The sequence below is a fragment of the Choristoneura fumiferana genome, chromosome 18, assembly GCF_025370935.1.
Source record: "Choristoneura fumiferana chromosome 18, NRCan_CFum_1, whole genome shotgun sequence".
In the NCBI taxonomy this organism is placed as follows: domain Eukaryota; kingdom Metazoa; phylum Arthropoda; class Insecta; order Lepidoptera; family Tortricidae; genus Choristoneura; species Choristoneura fumiferana.
This window is the reverse complement of record NC_133489.1, coordinates 14,540,607-14,558,036: the sequence shown is the minus strand read 5'-3', so window position 1 is coordinate 14,558,036 and position 17,430 is coordinate 14,540,607. Positions and strand designations below refer to the sequence as shown.

At 37.8% G+C, this 17,430-nt stretch overlaps 2 protein-coding genes across 3 annotated transcripts in view; one reads left to right on the top strand and one right to left on the bottom strand.

Moving 5' to 3' along the window:
- Positions 1 to 15: 15 nt before the first annotated feature.
- Positions 16 to 9,037, bottom strand: LOC141437820 (DNA helicase MCM8-like). Of its 2 annotated transcripts, XM_074101341.1 has the most exons (15): positions 8,748 to 9,037; positions 8,441 to 8,670; positions 7,959 to 8,046; positions 7,719 to 7,850; positions 6,642 to 6,757; positions 6,448 to 6,552; positions 6,021 to 6,167; positions 5,228 to 5,447; positions 4,728 to 4,870; positions 4,023 to 4,162; positions 3,554 to 3,644; positions 3,345 to 3,472; positions 2,324 to 2,543; positions 828 to 989; positions 17 to 752 (listed from the first exon to the last, which is right to left on the bottom strand). In XM_074101341.1, the coding sequence occupies exons 1-15, from the start codon at positions 8,959 to 8,961 to the stop codon at positions 558 to 560; spliced, it is 2,331 nt and encodes a 776-aa protein (XP_073957442.1). In that variant the 5' UTR covers positions 8,962 to 9,037; the 3' UTR covers positions 17 to 557. The 2 variants fall into 2 exon arrangements, with proteins under 2 accessions (XP_073957443.1, XP_073957442.1); XM_074101342.1 differs by lacking the exon at positions 8,441 to 8,670 and having other exon boundaries at positions 16 to 752; positions 8,748 to 8,860.
- Positions 9,038 to 11,011: 1,974 nt separating this feature from the next.
- kl-3 (dynein heavy chain 8, axonemal kl-3) overlaps positions 11,012 to 17,430 on the top strand; it is a 55,930-nt gene continuing 49,511 nt past the window's right edge. Inside the window, exons 1-9 of the mRNA XM_074102094.1 lie at positions 11,012 to 11,465; positions 11,550 to 11,660; positions 13,640 to 13,751; positions 14,808 to 14,950; positions 15,448 to 15,649; positions 15,814 to 15,977; positions 16,314 to 16,490; positions 16,682 to 16,785; positions 16,937 to 17,156. Of these exons, the coding sequence (XP_073958195.1) occupies positions 11,166 to 11,465; positions 11,550 to 11,660; positions 13,640 to 13,751; positions 14,808 to 14,950; positions 15,448 to 15,649; positions 15,814 to 15,977; positions 16,314 to 16,490; positions 16,682 to 16,785; positions 16,937 to 17,156 (1,533 nt within the window). The 5' untranslated portion in view covers positions 11,012 to 11,165. The remainder of the gene's footprint in view (positions 11,466 to 11,549; positions 11,661 to 13,639; positions 13,752 to 14,807; positions 14,951 to 15,447; positions 15,650 to 15,813; positions 15,978 to 16,313; positions 16,491 to 16,681; positions 16,786 to 16,936; positions 17,157 to 17,430) is intronic.

Sequence of the window (17,430 nt, the reverse complement as noted above, 5' to 3'; positions counted from 1 at the left end):
GAAGCAGCAGCAGAGGTGGATGAGCGGATACGGTGCTTAAAATGATCTACACACGGCTCTACTGCCAAGGTATAAGGCTTATAAGAGTGTTTAAATAATTTTGAGCACCAAAACTGCACATCTACTTCTGCTGCTGACTGTACATTAAGCATAGACTTATTAAATATAAATAAAAAAGTTGTTATTGTAAGCATATGTTTAGTATAATTTACTTATTAAGCGCTCGGTTATTTTATGCGATAAACTCTGCGTTAAACGCAATGTCATTGTGTTTGACGCACATTAATTTGCATCAGATAATCAATCACCAAAAGGTTAACTGGAAGAGATCCCTTTAGGGGATAAGTTCGCCTCTGTACATCTCTTTCTCTTGTTAACTGTAATTTTCATATGTTTTATGTAAGTACAATAAAAAGTTACAATACAATATAATACACCAAACTTGTCTTACGCGGTGAGCGCAGCGGCAAGCGCATGTTTGATAATTAGCTTATCACATTGCATTTATCGCATAAAACAACCGAGCGCTTTAAACTTAACACTAACAAGCGAATATATCACAACGCAATTAATTGGTACAAGTTAGAGCCTTTCAGCAACAAGTATGAATGTGTGTGCATAGCTTCTATAAGGTCGTTTGGGTCTCCAGCCACACCAGCGGCTTTGTGTACTTGTATCATTTCCTGTCTTGTGAAAACGTCTTTACCTAACTGATGCGCTCGCCTGGTTAGAGCATCCAGAAATTTCTTCAACTGAAAACCATTTACATGAATTTAACCGTTATTTCCGTCAATAAATTGTTTTATAGTTGTTAGATTTAGACTTACTTTGTTTCTGGAGCTGACACCAGATCCGTTTATTGATCGGGATAGTTGAATATTCCCAAATTCGTCGCTAAACGTATCAATAAGGCTGTGTTTGACTAGACTGATGACATCATTCGCATCTTGAACAGTTGCTTCTTCTCTTAGTCCGGCCCTAGCTCGTGCCTGTTTGGAAATAGAAAAAAAATTGTCATCGATTGTTTAATCTGAAAAAGATGTTCGGGTGCATCGGTCGGGATTCGAACCCGTATTTCTTGACTATTTGCGCTAAGTAGGTATGCATCTCACTCCACCCGAAAATAATTATTGTTTTAAAACTAAAATTTCATTGAACAAACCTACCTACTACCTAGGTTTTGACAAAAACAAAAACTATTTACTAAAGTACAGTCGCGGAGCACGAAGAGTTTCTCGCAATGACCCTCACTACCTGTCTCTGTCACTCGCGCGTGAATATTTGACGTCGCATTCTTACAAATTCATCTGTGCTAGCGCGACGGCAAATTTTCATGCGCGAGCAACAGAGACACATAATGAAAGGTCATTGTACGAAATTCTTCCTGCTCCGCGACCGGACTTTAAAAGTTGTTATACTTGTGCCTAACATCACCTCGTAAATTACCGAGTTTTAATGCTCAAAAATAACTTTACTACTCCACATCGTCATAGCAATTATTTAGCTAGCTAAGCCATTATTGAATTAATTCTGGATACTTTTTTTTTTTTATATTTTTCTACTTTCGATTGTGTTGTTAACTTGTTACCTATACCTAATGTGCCAATTTCGAAGTCATTATTGCAAACATTGCCTCTGCATAATTAAATTGCGATAATCACAGTCATGCTTTAAGAATTGATTGTTACTAAGTTTATATGTAGATACCTACTTCTTTTTAATAAGATTAGAAATTTAACGGTCAAACTTGAAAAATGCTAATGTACAAATTACTTATTACCAAGTGTTTGAAATGTAGACGTTAACAAAATGTTCAATGTTATTTTCGGTTCCTTGACTTCGATTAGTGTTCAAGCTTTGAGTAGATATTTAGGTAGCAGAGCAGTAGGTACGATAAGGATATGTATGATATAGTTAGATGAATTTAACTGCACTGTCCTAACATACAAACCGAAATAAGGCGAGCGGCGAGGCAAACAAACACTTTGTAACATCTATCTCATTACGTTAAGCGACGTTGCACGAGCACTTATACAACGAAATCAATATATTGTTAACTTATTCATTAATTTCATTATGTATCATCATCATAAACAGCCGAAGGACGTCCACTGTTGACATAGGCTTCTCCAACAGACCTCCAGTTGCTACGGTTGGAAGCGACCAACATCAAGGTCATCCGTCCATCTCGTTGGTGGACGTCCTACGCTACGCTTTCAAGTTATTACAGTACAATAACGGCATCAAGTAGGTACCTCACGAAAGCTAGATACTTTTAACAGAGCTAAGCTCTAATATTAGAGCGGTATAATTTTATCTTTACCTGTGTCAACCTAATACAAGCTTCAAGTTGGCGTGTTGTAATAGGCGTCCCGTCACGTTGGTGGTTCTGACGTAATTCTAAATAGAAGCTTTGCAATACGTTCGCTGCATCGTTAGTCAGCTTCGGGTGTACATATCTCCTAGCATACGCGATGTATTTGCGGAGTAAAACCAAAGGCAAAGTGTCAATCACTTCACCAGGTCTTAAACGTAGTCTTTTGCTGCAATAAAACGTTATCAAGTTATACAATTCTGCAGTGATGATCAGAAAAGCAATTGCGAGGAACATTGAGTTTGTATTCCAACACAGAAAACTGTTTGAACATTAAAGTTCCAATTAATAGTATTTTATGCAACTGTATCGTAATAGGGGTCCTTAAAACACGAGTGTGGGTTTATTGCATACAATATTTTATTTATATCCATATATTAAATCCTCTATCATGTGTTCAAGAACCATTGAGAATGACCTGCATTAACGAGAACTAGGTAGGTATGTCTGCCTTACGAGCTGCGCCCGCTGCGCGCGCGACTACCTGCTGCTGAACGTGGTCGCCGCAGTGCTGTAATGATGTATGAAATCTCATTACGATACAGCCGTGTTCACAATAAAACCCAATGTCGTAATGCTGGTCATTACCTATGGTTTTTGAACGCATAATTGAGGATTTACTATATGGGTGTAGATAAAGATCATTACATTACATAATAATCATACCATTAACTGTCTTGGATCTTACATTATACAAGTATCACCATCAACAATATCCGAAAAAAGACAAGTATTACCAATATGTTTTCTCCATCCCTATAGTAAAATATAGTATTTTTAGGGAGGTTTGATTGATTAATTCAATTTATTTATTGTTTTAATTTTATCGTAATTGTAATTTAATTTTTTACAGTTTTTAATGAATTTTAATGTAATATGTGTTTTATGATAATGCTGTCTGACATTGGATTTAATGTATATTAAATTTATATCTATGACTTATTATTTAAACAATCATATTATAGCTTACCTTAAGGACGCATCACTGTCGCTTTGACTGGTAGTGATTGTTGTGTTCAAAGCATTTTTTGCAGAACTTTGCCGCTTGTGACCAGAATGTAATGCTAATACGTGTTCTGACAACATTGCATCAATTTTCTATAATATAAACCAGTACACATTTTAATGATTGTAAAGGTGAAAAAATAAATTATATAGAATTAAATACAAGACACGAACCTCGTCTGGTTGATCTAGCAGAATGAATACCAGGTCGAATCTGGACAGCAGCGCCGAATTCAGCTTCAAATTTTCTGCTACAGTCTTGGCTCTGCAAATAGCAGTAAGTCAAAGTTTTACTTTTTACAGGTATGTATGCAATTTTAAAAATATATAAAATTCATTAAAATAAATAAAATTAGGTACAAAAGTTATAGTACCTATGCTCAGTCAAACTAATTTATGATCAGCGTGTCTCGTTGACATTTGTTATTCGTGCGGAGTCCCGCAGGGTTACCTTTGCTGCCGACATTGCAATATTGTGGCAGGGAGTGACGCAACATAGGGGGCATTCAAGTAATACGTAACGATATTTTTGGAGATTTTTGACCCCCCTCCCCCTGTAACGCATCGTAACGTTTTACAAGACCCCCTCCCCCCAAATTGCGTTACGTAATACTAGAACGCTCCCATATCTATGGAATCTCACCTGTTATAGCTTCCGCCGGAAGGATTGGCTGCGGCAAGAACAGTCGCCCGCGCAGCTAAACTGCACACCACCCCGCCTTTAGCAACGCTTACGCGCCGCTGCTCCATCGCTTCTAGCAGGCTACTGTGGTGAGCTGTCATCTGTGGAAGTTTTCAGTGATAGACAGAGTATCAACACGTAGGCTAAATTTTATCCCGATGTAAACATGTCCATGCACATGGATCCCTTATTATATGTAAAATCCCAAAATCTTAACCCTGGAGAAATGAAATGTTCCAAGGGTGTTCTTCATACAACGTAGATTAAAGACCACCTTGTTCTAGAGAATAACCACCGTAATTTCGTACATTATCAGCCGGAAGACGTCCAGCGCTGAACAAAGACCTCCCCCTTAGAACGCCACAATGAACGACAACTCGCCACTTGCATCCACCGGCTTCCCGCAACTCTCACGACGTCGTCATACCACCTGGTGGGAGGCTTGCTAATAATTGTCGGCGGGGTGTCGTACAAGGCGAATAAGAGAAACGGGCAGCAGCGTTTTTAGCATACACTATCAGCGTAATACTGCGTTCCCCAAGCAGTCTGTTAAGCTTTTTTAATTTAGTAAAACCTATAAATTTTAATTCAACTGCCAGATACAAGGGTTATGCGTGCGAAGCCGAAGGTAAAGTAACTACTGGTTAATAGATTTAGGTCAATCACCTTATCCAGTTCGTCAATGCAGCAGACGCCTTTATCGGCGAGAACCAAAGCACCAGCTTCTAATGCGAAGTCCCCACCGGCTTCGCGCCCCAACGCGACGGTCAAACCGCCTGCGGAAGCAGATGCACCGCACACGTAAACGCCTGGAATATATAGAGTAGGGTTTCTTAAACTTTTTGCAGTCAGGGACAGTTCAAATTTTAAACAAGTCCACGGACCACAGACAATTTTTTTTTTTGAAATTTCCTTATAAATGTTACGTAGTTTTAAAAGCAAATAAATATACCTACTAGTTTAAACGATTTGAAAAAAAAACACGGCTAGGTTACGTTATTCTGTCTTCAGAGTTTCCAGTGCCTAGTTTTCGACTTTCGGAGTTCAAAGTGCCTGTGTTACGAGACCCTGAACACCATTCTTGATCAAAGTAAACCCTAAGACGATTCTAACCAACACGGGTAGGGTTACGTTGTCTGGCTGTGCCATAGGTCTGTTGTACTCACCCCTTGGAGCAGCGTGAGCGGCTGCTTGTAACAATTGTGACTTCCCGAGTCCTGGGTCTCCGACCACCAATACGTGAGGATTGGATCTTGGTCCATTGTCATACTCAGTACCACCCATAAGTCCGAGTATAAGACCAGCTTTGACGGCCTCATGTCCGAATATTGCTGGGCAGAGCGAGTGTACCAAGAGGCGAAATACGTCTTCAGATGCGTGAATTTCCTTAAAATATATCATTGATTGTAGAATATTAGCCTTGTACAAGGATGGAGATCCGTTATTGTTGAATATGCCTTTCTTTAAGGAGAATAATAAAAATCAGATTACGACGTTGCATTTAAGTTTTTTGACATAGGTCTTTGCATTGGACAAAAATAAAATGTTATCAATGAAGTACATATAACATTCCGTGCCCAAATTATTTTGTGCGTGCCATTCGTTGGGGTAGACGAGTTCTCGAGTGAAGACCACGGATCGGCAAACATAACGTAGGACGTCCTCAGACTCGGTGGAGCGATGATCTTCGCTGGGCGGCTGGCAAGAGCTGGATGAGAGTGGTCGAGGATCGTGCTCAGTGGCGTGCCATGGTAGAGGCCTATGTCCAACAGTGGACGAACATAGGCTGATGATGATGATTATGATTCGTTGGCCGGGTACCTGTACCTACTTACATAAATTGGCGAGGAAAATAATTATATTGCGGCGCTCTAGATTGATCACTTATGATACGTTATTTAACTCGCAGCGTGATGCATTCGTCCAACTGAAGGATAAAGTTTATAAGTTTAAACTTACTTGAATGGCATAATAGTCTTTGAGGGTGAATGCAAGAGTTGGATTGCTAAGGTTTCTCTGGCTATGAATGGATACTGCTTCTATGTATAATTGTAGAAGACGTGCTGCTCTTTTGCCATCTTCACCGCCTTTACTTTCTCCACGGACCTATGCAGAAAAAAAAACAATATCACTTACTTCATGGAGACTATAACTTTACATAGAATGCAATGCAAATGAGGGTTTGACAAGCGAAGTATCGCTAGATGGCGTTGGTAACGTGAGGTCCTTTTAACGTTTCAGTCTTGCTTGCGATTTGCTCAGTTAGTTATTTAACCAATCACCAATATGACGCATGACAAATGTTAAACGGAACTCACGATACTAACACCATCTAGTGATATTTCGCCTGTCGGAAAACCCTAGAATTATGTTAATTCGTACATACTTGTACTATACCAGTTACAGAAAGAACGTCTCCTGGACATGCCATGCCAACTAGATCTCCTTTTAATTCAATCTCCACACTTCTTGGTATAGTTCCTGAGATGCTCTGAAATTACGATCAAAAACATTATATTTAGTAAAAACGGTACAACATCCAGATTTTATTTCTCTGAAGTTTATTGAATGCAATGTTACCTGAGACTGTATTTCTTGGATTTTAGCCACCTGGCAATCTATAGTGTTTGTGAATGGTGATGACTGCAATGGGTCAAACTTTGAACCACTTTGGCAAGATTGACAGAAGTTGGGAGCTGAAAAGAATAAATAATACAAAAAAATAATTACCTACTTCACTGATTCAAGTGTTTTTTTGGAGGTCTACATGAATGAACCTATGCTTTTTAAATTGCTCCTTCACTACAGAGGAGTGAAGCAGTGGTAGTGAAAGAGCAAGGTAATAATTATTATGCTGTAGTACTTAATTATTTTATTAGTAAGTACTGTTTTAGGAAATACAATACAATGACTGGGCGATTATTCAAGCATTTGAACAGTTTCATTTTTCTGAAAAATTTCTCTGTAAAAATGACCGAATATTCTGATACAGTTTTTTAGTTATCAGGTAGAAATACAGGAACTCTATGGAATACTCAGGAATAACGGACGACATCAAAATCTACAGACAATTCGTAAAAAAATGTGAACAGAAAAATTAGGTGGTTGAAACGCCAGAATAATCACCCAACTCATTATTGAATACCATAAGCAGTACAAAAAACAAAGGTACCTACATACATATCAATTTTTGTAATATAATAATTATCATATGTGAATTCCCAAGTCACAATAATCAGACAAATTTAAATGATTGTTTTGGTTCGTTAAAATCTAGAAACATGGTGAATGGTTGTGTTGCTCTGATGATGAACTCTGGTTGAGTCTGAAATGTGTCAATATATGTATGTATGTATGTAAATACTTTATTGTACATAAAACACAAAATAACACAAAAAAACAACAAAACAAAAAGAGTACAAAGGCAAACTTTTCCCTAAAAGGGATCTTTTCAAGCTAACCTAAACTAGAAAGGAAAATTTAAAGATAGGTGAACTATAATATATACATATATTATTATGTGCATAGCTATCATAAAGGTTCCAGGTGATCGAAGTAATGGTTTAAAGTTCATTGCATATTGGTCCATAGACCTATGCAAAGTAACACAGGATTCAATAAATTACCCATATATCTACCAGGTTGAACATGTCTCACCTGTGAATATGCCTTGTGGTTGTACTACAGCTTGCACGCTATGACAGCTAGTGCATTCAAATGCCATGCTCGTACAAGTAAGCCCTACACTACCTACTCGGATTACCGTGCCTTTGATGGTGACCAATTTGCCTGAAACATAAGTATAAATCTAAATAAAAACTGGACCCCCGGAAGAAAACTGTAGCACAAAATTTACATAATTGCAAAAAAATATTTACTAAAGATATTAAAATTTACCAAAATAATTGACTTTCAGATTTGAGAGTGGTATAACTGGCTGATGATTCAGAATTCTTACTTTTATCTTAGATTCACATTTGAGACTCTGAAATAGAAAATGTTTACCGTATAATAGAGGTTACTTGAGTTGAGAATTTATATACCTTTAAACAAGCAATTCTTATATATATAAATATATAATCAGAATCTCAGAAACAGCTCCGATTTCGATGAAATTCGGTATGTAGGTGTTTTCGGGGATGACAAATCGATCTAGCATGGTCTTATCTCTGGGAAAATGCTTACTATCGAGTTTTAGCCCGAGCAAAGCTCGGTCGCCCAGGTAATTTAATTTATGGAATGTGACATAGTACATTCACATAATTCTACAGCTGATTACTTAAATTAAATTACAGCTACATGGGCTAGTGCTCAATAGTTTAGCTCAGTTGCATAGAGGTTGCATATGTCCAAATTTATACTTAAGTGAAAAAATCTACCTCATGTAAACTATATTCCAGCAGTGGTAATGTAAGTTCAGGCTTCTCGAATATATCTGAATTGAATGTTGGCCAGCTACTAATAAATTCTGTGTCATTTAGTAAAGTTTGTACATCTAAAGGCACACTTCGAGTTTGGTCAATCTTCTCCAAATCAAACATATTCTTATTCTTCTCAATGAATGCCTTAAAACAGTTTATGTGATCAGTGAACTCCGCGTTAGTTTGGTCTGAAAACATTTTGTAGTTTAATGAACATAATTCTTGAATAACTTATTTTATAATTGTTTTCACATTAGTTACGTACCTTGTGAAGGTAAGTATAGGTTCCAGACATTGTTTCCAGCGTTTATCGGAACTATGATAGGCAACTGGTTAGCCGGTGCTCTTGAAGTGCTTGCAGTAGTGTTAGGCCGTGTAGAAGAGTTGTGCACACTTTGGTTATCAGAATTATTCGAGTTTTGCTGGTTGCGGGATCGATACCAATTATTTTTATAACGGCCTCTCCAGTTGCGACGCATTTTTAAAGTACCAAAAAGAGTAATTTGCTTGCAATAATTTTAATTTCCAGACTCCCGCTGAAATCTGCAGATTATTTCATTTTATGATAGTTTTGACATGACAGATGACAGATGCATGCATTTAGAGGGTTGAAAATAATATATCAGAATTTGACAGTTAAAGTGATCAGCTGCGCCACCTGTTAGTTGTCTTCAGTACTGTTTATAAAAAAGTCATGCATTTTGCCTCGCAGTTTTAAAAATGATCGATTCTGCGTATTTTTTGTTATTAATTTTAACAATCAACAATAATTTAACATTAAATTACAGTTGAAGCCATAAATACTGTAATTAATTTAAGTTACTTAAGTCGCTAGTACCCACTCACTCTTTACTAGTTAGTATCCATATCCCTTTAAAGTTTTAAAACATCATAAAGACTGTGGCTATTTATTATTTATATGTATTTAGTAAATGCGCGGTGTTCCCCAAGTATTTTATTATTTGCTCTTGATCTAGTGTTTAATCGAGTATCAGCTCCTCTGGATACTTCCGGTTTATTTATGTTTTAGGATGTGTAAAAAAAAATTTGCTATGTAGACTTGTTATCATATTAAACATACGGAATCGGATTAAATCTAAAAAAATAAATTGCACGATTAGAGATATGAAACTTCGCACCAGTGTTTTAATGAAATTCACGATGTTATTTTTGCGGATTCCTTCGAGTATTCAGTTAAAATCCCAGATTTTTAATTCAACTACTGGATATATTATGGTTTGCGCGCAAAGCCGCGGGTAAACAAACACTAGTCACAAAAGTGAAGTTTTGAAAGTAAGCCGCGTTAGTTCCGTTTTTTGCCACGTTCATTTAAATATTTTTCTGTTTCGCACTGTTTTAATAATAATACCCAAAGAGTAGTATAATATACAAGCATAAGAGAGCCCTCTCTCTGCTCATTATGCAGAAGGTTTTGAAGCGCCGTCTACATTTCTTAACAAGTACCATTGCTGTATATAGCCATACGTATAGCTAGTCACACACAGGTATTCTTTTACTTTACTGGTTTTGCTCCCAGCTCAAACCACATAAAAAGTAAAAACAGGGCTGGTAGGACCGCTTGAATTCAGTCTTGTTAAGTTCAAACCAGCCTCACTTTTCCGTTTGCAGCATTGTCTTTACTTTTTATGTGGTCTGAGTTTAGATTGTTACGTAGCCATCCTTTTCCTTGTTGCGCGCGAATAGACCCCTGACAGAGGGTTGCTACACAAAAAAAAATTGTAACGACTGAGCGGATGCAATTATGAGACTATTATATTATATTATTTTATTATTTATTATATTAGGAATACGATTGTCAATTTCGAAAGTAAAGTTCATTTTTGCGGTAATTATCAACGACAGAATATTTTTGAATAAATAAAATTTTGTGATGTCAAACTTACAGCGACATCTATTTGAAACAAATAACAACAATCTGTTTTATTTTACATTAAACAAAGGAGATGGCGGGGCTATCGATGTGAATTAGTACACGGTATAGGCAACTGACCCCCCTCTGATAATACCTCTGTGGTCACATGTTGTCAATGGTATATTTTTTAATTTTTTTAATTTATCCCTTAAAAAGTGGTGCATTGGGGATTGAACCCATACAGCACGTGGTCAAGTTTTCCAAGTCTTTTTGAACATCCCAATGTAAAAATCCAACAGTGCTCAGTAATTAACAATTTGCAATTTAAAGCAGTTATCATGGTGTACAAATGAGTTTCAATTTCTGTCATTTAAACGGTTTTTTAACAGACGTTGAAAAACTCTCGAGCGAATTATGTACGCAGCGTGTAAAATCAGCTTTACTTTAGGTTCTTTATGTAAGGTAGACTGATCAGCAGCGTAAAGCCTGGTTGAATACCATAGATCATAGTAATAAAATCACAGATCTCAGTCTCAGATGAATAAGCCAGCTCTCCTACCCATGGACGTACTACCCCCATACTACCCAAATACATCCATGCTCCTACCTCTATGAATGAAACTCTCTTTGGAAGCTAAGCGCCCGTCGTTCATAATTCGAATTTTAAAAAAAAAGTTTCTTTTATTTGAATTTCGATTGAAATATTTATACGTGTGTCTGACATTCACGTCAGCGCGTTGTGTAGAGAAGCTTCTCCGCTGCGCTGTTATTATTATTGTTTTGTTACTTTAAAAGTAATTTGTTGAAGTCATGGCTGACGAGGGCGAGTCCCCAAAGGTGGAGGGTGGTGAGGGCGGAGATGATGCTGAAAAACAAAAAGCAGCCGATGAGGCAGCTGGTAAGATCGAAGACATTACAAGGAGGATGTCGCGGAAGCAATCCATGTTCCAGAAGCAGGCGCCGCCGACTGATACTGAGCGCGTCGAAGTGGACCGGACGGCACTCGAGGCAATTCTCGACGTCAGCTCCCGTTTGAAGGATATTCAGAAGAAAAGTAAATTATCAATGAGCGCTTTGGCATTGGGTCACGAGTCTTACAAAGACAAACAAGTAAATAACCTTTCGGATTAGATATGAATGTTTTATTAAAGTAATTGCTTGATACTGAATTATGAATTGACTTTTATTTTGTAGGCTAAGGCAAAGGAGGCCCGTAACAATCGCATGGGAGGCCTGAAAACTCAGCACAGGTTTTTACTTGAGAATGCAGCCGCTATCTTGAATAAGAGCAATGAATATGTGCTGGTTAGTGAGTTTTTCTTTAAGTAGGTAATTTACTGGTAAATCTAATCCAGACATTACATAGATATGTAGGTACAGTCACCAGCACCAATATCTGACACAACGAGCGTGCATAAATATCTGATACGACTCTATTTCTCGGGCCGGAAGGACGTGTCAAATATTTTTGCACGCTCCGCTGTGGCAGATATCAATACTGGTGACTACTAATATGAATAAGTACGATATGGTACCAATGTAAATTTTAGAAAAGGTCATGGAAAGATCTCATTGATTTAGGTCTTGAATCTTTTTACCTAAATTGGCTTCCCAATGGGTGTAGAGTTTGGTACTAACGTATTTCCTTAGGGCCAGTTCAGCCTGACCGCATTACATAATTGCGAACTGCCAACATGTAACGTTCTGATCTGTTGAAACTTAATTTTAAAGTACCTACTTACCTGTACATGTTTTCACCAGTTTGTAAGCTGGAATCTGTTTGTCATGTGTAGGTCACGCAATTCACACATTTTATATGCCTTGGCCGAGGCCGCACTACGGCTAAACCACCGCGGTTTTTAATCGCGTGCGTTTTTTATACAAGTAAACTTAAAACCGCCAGTGCGGACGCTTGCATTAGTTTACTTGATTCACAAAGTCACGCGGTTGAAAACCGCGGCGGTTTAGCCGTAGTCGTAGTGCGGCCTGGGCCTAAGGCAGTGGTCCGCAAAGTGTGTGCCGCGGCACTGGTGTACCGTGGTCATTAGTTGGTGTGCCTTCGAAAAATAAGATTATTTCATGAGGACGGACGAAAAATACTTACACAGATGTAAATCATTTATGGTGTAGGTACAGTCAAGTCAAGGGCAAAGATATCGACACGGCCAAAGTTACAAGAATATGTATACACGACTTTATGCACTTAACATTAAGGCCGTGTATACATATTTTTGCAACTTTGGCCGTGTCTATATATCTTTGCCCTTGACTGTAGGTACCTCCAAAAATGTTCGTTTTCCTAGAACACAAAAAATTGCGGAAAACTGCCTAAGGCATTGACTATGTGCCTAAAGAAATTAACGAGCGTCTAATTGCTTTGGTAGTCAGGAAAACCTGAATATTTACGCTTATTTTTTTGCTTACTTACACTTGCCTTGTATGTCGTATCGTAGCGAAAAAGTAATTTAAAGCCTGGTTTAGATCAGCAGGGCTACTACGAAACTCGAAACTCGAAGTTCGTGTCGTGCGGTCTCTTTGATACTTATACAATTTAATACGAGAGCGAGAGGGACGGTACGACACGAACTTCGAGTTTCGTAGTAGCCCTGCAGTACCTACCACTACCATGAGTTTACAGTGACCGTACTCGATAGCGACGGCGTAAATTATTTGTAGAGGCGCTGTACAATTCTCCATACAAATAATTTACGCCATCGCTATCGAGTACGGTCACTGTAAACTCATGGTAGTGGTACTGGAAGGAAATCGTTGAAGTTGCACTAGGTACCTACATGGCGGCGCTCGATTCGGTTAACCGCTTCATACTCGTTCGCTTCGCAACCTCGCATCGCAATGTAATGCCACTTGGGGTGACACTCTTTCCCGGCCCAGATAACACCGACATGGAAATACCGGCGCTGTTTTTTGTGTACACGCCCAAAGAAACTGACAAGAGCTTCTATGGGCGTGTACACTAAAAACAGGGTCGGTATTTCCATATCGGTATTATCCGGGCCGGGAAGGAGTGTCACCCGCGACTTGCACGATTTTTATTGCAGGCCTATAATACGAAGTGCAAAATTCGAACTTCGTGTCTTGCCATCCCGCTGACGCTTAAATATTGTTTAACACGAGAGTGAGAGGAACTTCGATTTTCGAATTTAATAGTCTAATTTGGGCTTCAGATGTTGCCAATACGGATCATGGATCTGCTCATGTGCTTTTTGCTAGTTTGCTTTATTAAAACACTTCTACAGGGCAATTTTTACTTTTGCTAATTACAGGAAGGTGTGTTTGACGCCGACATTCATGTAGAATTGATGGACAGTGCTGTCGCTGAAGGAGGCCGCAATTGTATAGTACTATGTGATGCATTATTACCGCCATTGAAAATGGGTTAATATTCGATGTTTTAATGTTTATACTTAAGACTTAAGAACTCCCTTCTTACTCGCACTCTGATATCAGCTGCACTTAATAAAAGTCACATCATTTACATCCACTCTACATTACTCTGAGGCATCAACTTATCTTAGTAAAAACAACTACTTCCAAACGTAAATATGTAGATTATGATCGCAGAAAGATAAACAAACTCTTGGTGATTCAAATATATGCATACTTAATAGTAATAGGTACAGTCGAGGAAACTGAATAAAGTACCAGGATGGAACCTTTTCATTTTCAATTTCACTATGATTTCTGGGAAAATGTACCTATGGGTTGTCAATATGGTATTTGTAGCACAAAGATACGCAAGTCGGTTTCTTTGATTGTATGCGTTTGACCACAAACTCGTAGGTACCTATGAAGCTAAGCAGATTATAGGCAGTCTAAGATGGAGTGCGCTTGCAGCTCTTACCAAACGGTTTTGATAATGCGGGGTTTCCACGTAACGAGCTAAATCCAGTGGCGTAGCTAAGTGGTCAAGGGTCCCGGTGCATAGAGAAAGAATTGGGTCCTCATCCCCTCTTTCCACGCACATAGCTTGAACTTATATTGGCCTTCAAAGTTATAGATAGGAATAAAAATAGGATACAGTGAGTTGAACTCATCCCCGATAGGCTCAAGCCTGCTTACAATATTTTTTCCTGTCTTTTTTAACCGACTTCAAAAAAGGAGGAGGTTCTATGTTCCAATGTTTGTATTTTTACAACTTTTGTCGTTAAAGTCAACAATCAAGGCATATATCATAATATTGAACTTGGCTCTCATTTCACATATTTATGTTTTGATGGGATATAATATACCTACTCGTCGACATTCTTGTCCTTGATTATAAAACTAAAATCACTACTTAAAGAAATGATTGAGTATGAGTATGAATACGAGTATAATTATCTTGCTAATGTCGACTCCATGGCTCACTAACGTCTTACCGTGCGATGAATACTTCGGTGCATACTTATGAACATATTCTTATATAACAATATTTTTTATCCCAACATTTAGAATCTGGCCGGTTTGTCCCAAATCAGAAAGGGTGGATGGAGCGAACGTATCTTTCGGACTCTTCAACAATAGGCACCGAAGGGAAATGCGTTGCCATGTACAGAATCAAAAACAAAGCCATCGACACCAAGAATGTAGCAGATGTATGAACACTTAACTTTATCTATACTAATATTATAAAGAGGTAAAGTTTGTGAGTTTGTGTGTTTGTGAGGTTGCAGGGGGTAATCTCTCGATCTACTGATTTAGATGAAATTCGGTATACAGATAGTTTGAGTCCCGGGGAAGGACATAGGATAGTTTTTATCCCGGAAAATAGCATAGTTCCGGCGGGATAGCGATAAACGAACTGATGATGTTGATGAACTGATTTTCACTACCACCACTGGCGTTACTAACTCTGTTTGCTTGCATTATTGCTTGCATGCTTGCTTGCTTGCTTGCATGCTTGCTTGCATGCTTGCTTGCCTTCTGGCTTGCACGCTTGCTTGCATGCTTGCTTGTTTTGCTTGATTGCTTGCTTCTTTGAAATGTTTATGGTTGACGCGTGCGAAACCGCAGGTAAAACCTAGTTACAAATAAAATTATTTCGAGCGTTAACTTACATTTATGGCCTGCAAATTCTCTTTGTTACTTTCAGGACTACTATTTAGTATACCTCGATATAGATCAGCAGACTGAGAATATTGTATCTGCTATTTACAAGACTATGGACAGGGTGTATATTCCAGCACTGAAGGAATGCAAAGCGTGGGGCGATATCAACCCTCCTAATCCGAAAAGCCAGGATATCATAAAAACATACGTGTCTAAAGTCATGTTGTTTATCGATTACCTGGCTAGTAAGTAAATTGAGTACTTATTCATAATTATTCTCAAATCATTGTGATAACTTCACTTAGATTAGTAATTTTATTCGATTTGTCCAGCATGAAATAATAATAAGATCTACAGGTTTTCATGTTCTCTGATTTGTTAAATAAAGCATTGATATATTTTTAAAAAGAAACGAAAATCGATCTGGACTGCTGTACAAGGTTCAAGGTAAACCTGACACTGTATGAGGAAGAGCTTGCCGATCAAGAGAAAATGAAACTTGCCATTACTAAGACCTACGTTTTAGAGGAAATCTGCACTTTCGTGAAACAATGGATGAAGCAAATAACCATGGTAATCAATTTCTTTATACCTAATATATCGCCCAAATCAAATGCCTTCAAACTGCACAGTACATAAACTGGCATTGTGGTTGGTTACTAAGTTCAGTCAGTATTAATTAATTATAATATCTATCGATCAATTGTTAACGAAAGTCTATAAGCAAGTAATAATATTAAGTTACTTAACGCATCAAAGCACGCGCAACGCATCTGTAACCAGGAGTCAGGTTATATGAAAGCATCGTGGTTTTATGTATCCCTAAGTTCTACTTGCTTAGGTAGCATACCGACATTTTATAAACTTCTACCGCTAGAAAATATAATTTATATTTGTGCGATCCTCTAGGTTTTAGTACAAAGTCAGCAGCTTCGTCGGGAACCTTCTAATATAGGTCCTTTAGCGGAGCTGGACCACTGGAGGCGCCAGCTCACCACTTTTACGTCTATCATCGAGCATATCAAAAGCGATCCTTGTCAGATGTATATTCACACGCTCATCCGTGCCAAGTCCAAGCTCATCAAGGTATGTTTAATGATCTTTAGGATTCCAGAGATTTCAAACGGTAGGGTTAATTTTGTTTCCAAATTTTCTACTTTCTTTTTGAAGAATTTAGGCTTTAACTTTGTTTTATTTAAAAATACCAACATTAAGGCCAAAGGAACACTTTATTTTTAAGTAACTTAAATACTTATTGTTTACATTTTAACCAACAGAAATGGAGACAGTTGGATAATCAAGTAACAGATTACTATAATGAAGCGTATGATAATGTCAAATATTTATACGCCCTGGAAAAATATTGCGAACCATTGTACAGGTACTTAATTCTTATAAGTTCTTCGTTTATTAGATCTCTTCTGCTTCAATTTTTTTACCGTTTATATTCTAAAGTCGTGAAAATAATAATATAAATACTCGCATGATAAAGAGTATACGATGAATTATATTTTATAACCACTCGTTCACAGATGTGATCCCCATACTATGCAGCAATATATACCAGGTTTGATATACACAGTGCGGATGATATTTGCAACGTCGCGCTATTACAATACCACTAAACAAATTTCCACATTGCTGGTCAAAGTCACGAATCAAATACTTAATATGTGTATGGATTACTTGACCAATAATGGGAGGAAAACAATTTGGAACCAGGATAAACTTTTTTTCATTAAAAAATCTCGGGTGAGTTTAAAATTCTTTTAACAACAATGTTCGCCATTAGGAGTCTAGCCCGCTTATACTTTGTTATCTAAGGTCATGTGGTACCGTTCAGTTTCAGAAGTGAGATTGAGGATATTTTATGTAGTACTAGAGTTTACCCTCGGCTTAGCACGCGTAAACTATTCGATCTTGGTACGATTGAAATTCCGGGATTTTATTAAATTCCCCCGGGAATTTTGAAAATTTATATCGTGGTCTTCATTGATGTTGTGTTAAGAAGTAAGAACAACTGTCT